A 10095-nucleotide genomic window follows, 5' to 3' on the forward strand; every position below is an offset into this window, starting at 1 on the left:
GAACATAATTTGATATTTGTTTGAACCACAATCACCTGGTTTAAGGTACACTCTTGTATGCTCTAAGTCTCTAAAATTAGGTACGATAGGGGTAGGCTAATTTCGGATTTATCCGGTATGACGTACGATAGGGTGCAAGCGAGCCGAGCTGCTCACGAGCTATTCGAGATCGGATCATGAAAAAGCTCAATCGAGCGGATCTTAAACGAGCCCGAGCTCAAACTTTACTTATCGAGCTTGATCCAGCTTGCGAGTCTAAACGAGCTTGTCATTAATATAATTTTTATAATATGTATTTATATATATTTAATAAATATTAATTAATATATATATATATATAATGTTATGAAAAAATAACTAAAAATTATATATTATGTTATGTACAAAAGTACAACTGAAAATAAAATATATAAAAATAATTATTAATATATAAATAATAGTTAAAGAAATGGTAAACACCCGAGCCTGATATGAGCTTGAGCTCATGTATAACTTTACAAGTTTGGGGGAGGAAATATAAAGTATTGAAGATGGAGGGAGTAAAATGTTAATATAACCAAACAAAATTAAACCGTAACCCCACCTCCACGTTCATCCTACGCTTCTCCATCCTTGGTTCATTCATCAAGCGACGCAAACCCTAGCTCGATTTTGGTTCCATTTTTGTCCTTCGAATTGAGGTAGTAATACTCATTCCGATTTCCTCCAATTTTTAACCAAACGCCATTTGCATGATCGCCATCGCGATCTACCAGATCGAACGATCCAGATCCAAAATCACGTAGCTATGGTTTGAACTGCAAATGATAATATTTGCCTGAGTTTCTATCTGTTGACAGATTTTCATTCAGTTAGGGTTTGTGTGTGTATCGGTGTTCACCATCGGACTTTATGCTTCCTGGAAAGAGATTATATCGTTATTGTGTATTTGGATTTTATGCAGTCACTGATATATCGGTTTTCGGCCCCTTGACAAAACATCGGTCTTGATATTATCAGCGATGTTATATTTGACCAATATTATAATATTTATGACCGATATATCACTGATTATATATATTTTGGTTTTTTAAGTCTTAATTGTCAGTTTTTAGTGTTTGATGTCAGTGTTTTGAGTCTTAATTAATTCCTAGTTGCTACAATTGTTAGTGTTTGTTAATTAATTCCTAGTTGCTACAATTGTTAGTGTTTGGTAAGTTACAAAAGGTTAATTTGTTGATGGTAGTGGTAGGAGAGTATACTGAATTGTTAGCGTTAAATTGCTGTATATATTTTTAAACTCTGCGTGATATAGATATCCCACCGATATCTTACCGCGGTAACTGATATCAAAGATCGGTCCTTGACTGACATCCGACGCATTGGCTGCAATCCAAAATATTTTTGTGTTATTAGGGTTGATGCGTGCGTGAATTTGTTCGAAGTTGAAATTGTATGAGTTATAAACAAGGAGAGGAGACGTGATTGATTTGTTTCTGTTGATTGTTTTTTACTCATTTTTGTGTAGTTAGTTAGGTTTTGTGTTTTGTTGTTGCTTTGACTGACTGAAATTGTGTTTGAACAGTTCACCGTCGGACTTTATGCTTCCTGGAAAGAGATCAGCTGGAGGAGAGGAAGTAGTAGATGAGTCTTTGATCAAGAGGACTAAGATTGGCAATTTGATTTCAACAGCCGCTACCGCCAGCACAAGCACCGGGACTTCTTCAACTGTTGCAACTATGGGAGGTGGAAACAACTCGAACGGTACCACTAATGGGAAATTGCCCATTGGCGGTGGTGGTGAATCAAACCAGTCGGATATTGATGAGGATCTTCATAGCCGACAGCTTGCAGTTTATGGTCGTGAAACTATGAGGCGGTTATTTGCTTCTAATGTTCTCGTCTCTGGGATGCAGGGACTTGGTGCTGAAATTGGTGAGTTTATGATTGCACATTTGTGTTTTGATCATTTTTATAGTGTTGTTATCAAGAAGTTAGTTCACCACCACCGCCAATGGGCAAGTTAAACCTAAACTGACGTGGGATGAGAGGATTAAGCATGATTTGATAGACTTAAACCTTTCTGAGGACATGGTTGAGGATAGGAATTCATGGAGAAGTAGAATTAAAGTTAAGGATTTTTAGTGAGAAAGGAATTCCTTAGGGCTTCTATTTACCTTATTTTGGTCACATTTATAGTATTAGTATTAGTATTAGTATTACTATTAGTATTATTCTTCCCATATACATAGTATTAGTATATTCTTTTCATATATATTATTATTAGTATTATGATTATTATTATTATTACTATTATTATTATTATCATTATTATTATTATTATTATTATTATTATTACTGTTAAACTTTGATTTCCTTTGTATTGCTTCATACATATGGACTTTAGAGCTGAGGGTCTCTCTGGAAGCCACCTCTTTATCCCTTTGGATAGAGGTACGGTGTGCCTACATCCCACCCTTCCCAGACCCTACCTATAGCTTTGCTGTTGGTGGGACTTCACTGGGTATGATTGATTGATTGATTGATGTTATCAAGATGTTGCTATTGTTAAATACTTAAATGTTTATTTTATCATATATTACTTGAATTTCTTATCTGTGTTATGCTGTATTGAAACGTTTATATACACTCTGTGCAGCGAAGAATCTTATTCTTGCTGGTGTGAAGTCTGTGACGTTGCATGATGAGGGAGTTGTTGAGTTGTGGGATTTATCTAGCAATTTTATTTTCACAAAAGATGATCTTGGAAAGAACAGGGCTCTTGCTTCCCTTAACAAATTGCAAGAACTGAACAATTCTGTTGTTATTTCGACATTAACAACTGAATTAACTACTGCGCAGCTGTCCGAGTTTCAGGTAATTCAGTATGGCTTTTTAGCTGGTTTTAAATGTTGGTAATTGTTGAACTTGTGCATTTTATGATCCAAACGTGCCATGCCTGATATTTTTGGTTTTTTTACTATGTTTAATTTGTCTTTCTTTGTTCAGTCACAATTTTATCATCTATGATCATTTTTTTGCGATGTTTTTGTTTTGTTTATGTTTATTTTTCTGTTTCTTTTACATTCACTTTGAAGCATGCTGTACATTTATGCAGTGTGATGAAACTTGGCCCAGCCGGTCGGACCGGTCAGACTGGGACCCGGTCCCTATACCGGGTCGGGTCCGTGTATTTGGGTCGTTTCGAAAAACCCGGCTGGTTTTGCGGGTGAATGGCCGGCCCGAACCGGTTGACCCGGCGGTTGAACCGGTAAAAACAAATTTTCATTAAATTTAAAATGAAATGTGCCCGCCGGATTCGAATTTGAGACATTTTAGAGATAGAAAGTTTAATAATTACCCATGAGCCAACCAACCAAGCTTCATTGATGTCTCCATTGATCAAACATATATCATATATATTTAAAAAACAATGTATAAATCATAGGTAAACATTTAAGTTTGTTATTATTATTATTTTTGGACTTGGTTATTATTATTTTTTATATGTAACGTCATCCGGTCAACACCGGTCTGCCCTCTCGGGTCGGTCCGACCTTTGACTCGGTAAGACGTCCGGGTCGACGTTCTGACCGGGCCTGAAAACATTGCATTTATGATGCGATGCCATGTCTTATGATTGTTTAGTTGGTTTCTAAGTTTCTTTTGTTTTTTCTTTCACAAGCACACTTTTATTTACAATTGTTTTATGTGACAATTTTGTTTGGTTAGCATTCTTGAATCTATACGTAATATGTTAAAATTTGGATATTGCGTTGAATTATATTTTGAGAAAGCCAAAGATTCATATCATTCTTTGGGTATCCTTAAGTGCTGGTCAGTTAATACATTAAGATGACCAATGATGTTTACAAGTTTAGGGTAACTGTAGCTCTCAGTATATAGTATAATTGATTAATTGATAGATAATTTGTGAACCATTAGTAGCTCTCAGTATATAGTATAATTGATAGAGAATTTGCAAACCATTAGTTAGTTTCTCTTGTCTTTAGTTGACACAATGAATTGTTTTTATTGAACTATATCCGAAGTCAAATGTTGAACAAATGCTACATGCTGAAGTTTCTAAATACTCAAAACTAATTAGGAGACGTCTAAATCATTCAACTACAAAACATGTGTTAAAACATGTTTGGACAATATCAATAGAATTAATTAGGACAATTACAACACCCATATGGGATCCAATTTGCCGCATCTCTAAATGACCTTCTAGTATGAGACCTATCCGGTGCAATGGCGAACAATCGTGGCCACCCCAAATAAGATTAGAAGTATTACGGTTATACTTTTGATTATATTTGGGGTGGTTGTAGACGGTCACTATTGCATGGAAGGTCATGTGGAGATGCAGCAAATTTGGATTACTTATAGGTGTCGCTATTGTCCTAATCTGTTCTATCGCTATTGTTTTAAGTACTAACCTGATGTTTTGAAGTTAAATGGTGTGGGTATCTCTTTTAGTTTGCTTGTAGCATTTGGTAAGTTTAGCTTGTAGCATTTGTTAGATATTTGATATCTAAAATGGTTCAATGAAAACCTTCCCTTGTGCCAAACTGTCAACTAAAGAACAAGAGAAAATGAGTAATGGTTTAAAAATTATCTCAGTAATTACATGTTTAGAGCTACAGTTACTATCAGTTTACCCTAAACGTTATGAGTCGTCTTATCAGTATCTACATAACCCAACACTTTGGGATACCTAAAGATTGAAATGCACCAGTTTTGGCTTTCTCAATATATAATTCAGGAGTAATGGGTGCACATAGATATCTAAAATTTAAAATATTATGTACAGATTCAAGAATGCCATAAAAAGGGTAAATGTTGCATTATCCTATAAACTGTGAATGCAAAATCTAGAACAAAACATAAACAAACATATAGATCACATAAAACAACCGTGGATAAAAGTGTATTGTGAAACAAACATTTGTTCTTTCAGTTATGCCATATGTGTTTCGCTTGCTAGTTACATCGTAACATTGAAATTCTTGATGCAGGCTGTAGTGTTCACTGACATCTCCTTGGAAAAAGCAATTGAATTCGACAACTTTTGCCATAACCACGAGCCTTCAATCGCTTTCATAAAATCTGAAGTACGTGGTCTTTTTGGTAGCGTGTTTTGTGATTTTGGCCCCAAATTCACTGTCTCAGATGTAGACGGGGAGGACCCACACACAGGCATCATTGCATCTATAAGCAATGACAATCCGCCACTTGTCACATGTGTTGATGATGAACGCCTTGAATTTCAAGATGGAGATCTAGTTGTATTCTCAGAAGTCCATGGAATGACAGAACTAAATGATGGAAAACCAAGAAAGGTTATTAATGCAAAACCATTTTCATTCAGTATCGAAGAAGACACTACAAAATATGGCCAATATACAAAGGGTGGAATTGTAACTCAATTGAAACAACCAAAAGTGTTGAAATTTAAGCCATTGGAAGAAGCTATTAAATACCCTGGTGAATTTCTCCTTAGTGATTTCTCTAAATTTGACCGACCTCCACTTTTGCATCTTTTGTTTCAAGCTTTGGATAAGTATGTGTCTGAATTGGGACGGTATCCTGTTGCTGGATCTGAAGAAGATGCTCGGAAGTTTCTTTTTGTGGTTGTTAATATGAACAATGAACTTAAACATGGAAAGATTGATGAGCTTGATGAGAAAATTATTAGGAACTTTGCTTTTGGTGCTCGGGCTGTTTTGAACCCTATGGCTGCTATGTTTGGTGGCATTGTTGGACAGGAAGTTGTTAAGGCTTGTTCTGGAAAGTTCCATCCACTACTCCAGGTTAGTTCTCTACATATTGTTTATGAGAGTGTTTGGATTTGCAATTTGAAATTGATTATCAGAATGTTGAGATTTGAACTTGCGTTAATCAGTTTATTAATGTTATTTTAGTGTTTTTACTGCTGATTATCTTATTGTTAAGACTTCTATTTCTATATGTCTGCAACAAATTCTATTTTGGGAGTGTAAAGAAAGTTACAATTATACCCCTTTTATATAAACTGAAGGACTTCTATTTCATAAATCGTGTCTTTCATAAATCTGATGGGTTTGTAAACAAACTGAAAAGAACACGAATGGATCATGCTTGTGTTTGTTTGTTTAACTTTAATCGGTCAAACGATTGAACACGAACAGCAAAGCGAATTGGGTTTTCTTGTTCGTGTTTGTTGGTTAACAAAATGAATGTGCTCGTGTTTGTTTATGTTAGTTCATTTACATTATAAACAAATGTTCAGGAATTTAAATGAATGAACATAACTGAACATAGATGGACGGACATAATTGAGCTAAAACCCATATAAATGAATGAACATAACTGAACATAGATGAATGAACTAATGTGCCTAAAAATTTAATCGAGTATATTGACAAAAGTAAATGAATGCAAACATAAATGAGTTCAAACATAACTGAACGTAGATAAACATACTTTCACGAACGTAATGAATGAATGAGACATGTGTTTAAGTTCGTTTTTTTTACTCAAATAAACAAAAAACTTGTCCATGTAGTTCGTTTTTCAAATAAACAAACATAAACTAACTTCTCGCCCAGCGGTTCACTGAACGTCTGTTTGTTTGCAGGCCTAAAAACTGCTTTTTTTGGTTCATCTTATCGATTATTCTTTTAAATAATCGGAAATTGCCAAACACACTACGTACACATGATTATATGATCATTGCAACTTTAAGCAGCAGAAGCACTTTGAAACATTACTTTCTATAACATGTTTTCTTATACATAATTATCTAATTCAGTTACTCAACATCAGTTAAATCACTTTTCAAACACATATCTAAACACCCTTTTACATGTTCAACATTTTGATAATTAGTGTGTGCAATTTATCTAACGGGACCCACTTTTTCTTTCTGTTGGACAGTTCTTCTATTTTGATTCACTAGAGTCCCTTCCTGTTGAGCCTTTGGATCCCAATGACCTAAAGCCGTTGAATAGCCGTTATGATGCTCAGATCTCAGTCTTTGGGGTTAAACTTCAGAAACAATTAGAGGAAGCCAAGGTTTTTGTTGTGGGATCAGGTGCACTCGGCTGTGAGTTTTTGAAAAATCTAGCATTAATGGGTGTTTCCTGTGGTAATGGAGGAAAACTAACAATTACTGATGATGATGTCATTGAAAAAAGCAACCTTAGCAGGCAATTTCTCTTTCGAGACTGGAACATTGGTCAAGCTAAGTCAACGGTCGCCGCAACAGCTGCCACCTTGATCAACCCTAGTTTCAAAATCGAAGCACTTCAAAATCGCGCTAACCCAGAAACTGAAAACGTGTTTGATGACACCTTTTGGGAGAATCTTAGTGTTGTGGTCAATGCTCTCGATAACGTGAATGCACGGCTTTATATTGACCAGAGGTGTTTGTACTTTCAAAAACCGCTTCTAGAGTCGGGAACCTTAGGGGCCAAGTGTAACACACAGATGGTCATTCCTCATTTGACTGAAAATTATGGTGCTTCGCGGGACCCACCCGAGAAACAAGCGCCCATGTGTACTGTCCATTCATTCCCACACAACATTGATCACTGTTTGACTTGGGCTCGGTCAGAATTTGAAGGTCTGCTTGAAAAGACACCAGCTGAAGCCAATGCTTACCTGTCAAATCCTAGTGAATATGCTTCTGCAATGGAAAAAGCTGGTGATGCACAAGCGAGGGATAACTTGGAACGTGTGCTTGAATGCCTCGAGAGGGAGCGGTGTGAATCATTTCAAGACTGCATAACTTGGGCCCGCTTAAAGTAATGTGTATCTCTTTACATTAGTACATCACTACTTAATTAACACTTAAAACATGTTCTTAGTGTTTTTTTTGTATGTAATCAGGTTTGAAGACTACTTTGCCAACCGTGTGAAACAGCTAACCTTCACTTTCCCTGAAGATTCTGTGAACAGCAGTGGGACCCCGTTTTGGTCTGCTCCGAAACGGTTTCCGCGCCCGTTGCAGTTCTCAGTTGAAGATCAAAGTCACCTTGGATTTGTTATTGCAGCATCTATATTAAGAGCGGAAACTTACAGTATACCGATTCCCGAGTGGGTCAAATCTTCTGCAAGGTGTGCTGAAGCTGTTGGTAATGTGATGGTTCCTGATTTTGAGCCCAAGAAGGATGTTAAAATTGTAACGGATGAAAAAGCTACTAGTATGTCAACTGCTTCTATTGATGATTCTGTTGTGATCAATGAACTGGTCAACAAGTTAAATGCGTGTTATCAGAACCTTCCGCCTGGTTTCCGGATGAACCCAATTCAATTTGAAAAGGTTCCCCTCTCTCTCTCTCTGTATATATATATAATATGTGTGTTAGTTAGATTTTAATATAAACGGTACTAATTTTTTAATCATATTTGATCTTGGTATCAAAAAGCGTGCCTGAGGTGACCTTTAAAACGTCTCAGGGCATCAACCCTTTATGCTAGGGATGTGCATGGAAACGAAAAACCAAACTGAAATAATCGAATCTTAATGACAGTTGGTTTTTATGTTTATTGTAAAACCGAGTTTTTGGTCCGGTTTTGATCTTGCATGCAATTAAAACTGAAAAAAGCCACGCCAAACCGAATTAATCGGATTCGAACTGTAATTGTGGATTTTGCAATTTTAAGTTGAATATCAACTAATTTATAAAAACTTATGTTGCCCAGATGTTTTAGCCCCAAACGAATAATAATCAGTTAATCATTGAATAACAAGAAGGATTTGGCCCAAATTCATTATTTTCAAGCCTCAATGGTAAAACCAAAAGCGTACTGAACCTAATTGTTAATTTTGAATGTTTAGGATGATGACACCAATTATCATATGGACTTGATAGCCGGACTTGCTAATATGAGAGCTAGAAACTACAGCATTCCGGAAGTCGACAAGCTGAAGGCCAAATTCATCGCTGGAAGGATTATTCCTGCCATAGCAACCGCCACTGCCATGGCGACCGGTTTTGTCTGTCTGGAGCTTTACAAGGTCCTTAGTGGCGGTCACAAAGTGGAAGACTACAGAAACACGTTTGCCAACCTGGCACTTCCTCTATTCTCCATGGCTGAACCAGTCCCGCCAAAAGTGATTAAACACCAAGACCTGAGCTGGACTGTCTGGGACCGTTGGATCATTAGAGATAACCCGACTCTAAGAGAGCTTCTTCAGTGGCTTAAAAACAAAGGACTGAACGCTTACAGCATATCTTATGGAAGCTGCTTGATTTATAACAGCATGTTCCCCAGGCATAAGGATAGGATGGATAAAAAGATGGTGAATTTGGCAAAAGAAGTGGCTAAGGCTGAGGTGCCGCCGTATCGCCGCCATATTGATGTGGTGGTTGCCTGCGAGGATGAAGAGGATAATAATGTTGATATCCCTCAGGTCTTGGTATACTTCAGGTAGATGGATCGTCTCGTGGTGTTTTACTTAATCATGAGAGTTGTTGGATTTGATGCATTTTAGGGTTTGGACCCTTCTAAACCAAGATGTTATGTGTTAAAAACATGGTTTAACGTCTCATGCATTTGTTTTCTTCTTTAAGGTTGGTGTTTGGTTGTGTTTGTTATATATATAGGTTATATATACATGATTCTAGTATGATGAATAGCTCATTCGATTCAAAATGAAAGTTTTGAACGATTGATCACCCCCAGCCCAGCACACAACATTCAATCCATTGACGCCCGTTCATATCTCCACGTGCTCCCACCGACGTTTAACTTTGTTTTAGGTTTTAACCTATCTATTATATATATGTTTAAAGTTTAAACCCATTGGTGTTGAGAAAAGCTAATAGATTAGGATTGTTGGGACTTGTAAGTTGGTGACACAATAGACTTGATGGGCAGTATCTATTTCTTTTTTATTAACACACCAAGAAACACATATGCTTGACATGGTGCTAGTTTGCCTTGTTTACACATGAAGAGATTCTTTCAATTGATCTTGGGGTGGTTTACACGTCAAGGGATCACTTCTAACAATTGGTATGAAACAAATGAGGCAGGGAAGAGGGCAAAAGAAATTGCCTGTTCTTTGGTAATAGAGATTTGTTGACTGCTCAATTGAAGTTGCTGGAACAATAGGTCTCT

General features: G+C 36.6%; 1 protein-coding gene across 2 annotated transcripts; it reads left to right on the forward strand.

The window, feature by feature from the left end:
- Positions 1-609: 609 nt before the first annotated feature.
- Positions 610-9544, forward strand: LOC143610460 (ubiquitin-activating enzyme E1 1-like). 2 transcript variants are annotated; one of them, XM_077084937.1, is made up of 7 exons: positions 610-680; positions 1565-1914; positions 2639-2856; positions 5004-5798; positions 6904-7772; positions 7858-8290; positions 8810-9544. In XM_077084937.1, exons 2-7 carry the CDS (start codon positions 1581-1583, stop codon positions 9404-9406), a joined length of 3246 nt encoding a protein of 1081 aa, XP_076941052.1. In that variant the 5' UTR covers positions 610-680; positions 1565-1580; the 3' UTR covers positions 9407-9544. The 2 variants fall into 2 exon arrangements, with proteins under 2 accessions (XP_076941052.1, XP_076941053.1); XM_077084938.1 differs by lacking the exon at positions 610-680 and adding an exon at positions 727-790.
- Positions 9545-10095: the final 551 nt, after the last annotated feature.

Source organism: Bidens hawaiensis, unplaced genomic scaffold (genome assembly GCF_021521415.1).
Source record: "Bidens hawaiensis isolate Kalapana, Puna unplaced genomic scaffold, B.hawaiensis_p1.1 tig00026380_1, whole genome shotgun sequence".
In the NCBI taxonomy this organism is placed as follows: Eukaryota; Viridiplantae; Streptophyta; class Magnoliopsida; order Asterales; family Asteraceae; genus Bidens; species Bidens hawaiensis.

Bases quoted from the DNA above. Each gene is read 5' to 3' on its own strand.
- LOC143610460 (XM_077084937.1), top strand. From the start codon at position 1,581: ATGCTTCCTGGAAAGAGATCAGCTGGAGGAGAGGAAGTAGTAGATGAG. The intron at 1,915-2,638 runs GTGAGTTTATGA...CACTCTGTGCAG, and splicing joins GGGACTTGGTGCTGAAATTG to CGAAGAATCTTATTCTTGCT. The intron at 8,291-8,809 runs GTTCCCCTCTCT...TTGAATGTTTAG, and splicing joins ACCCAATTCAATTTGAAAAG to GATGATGACACCAATTATCA.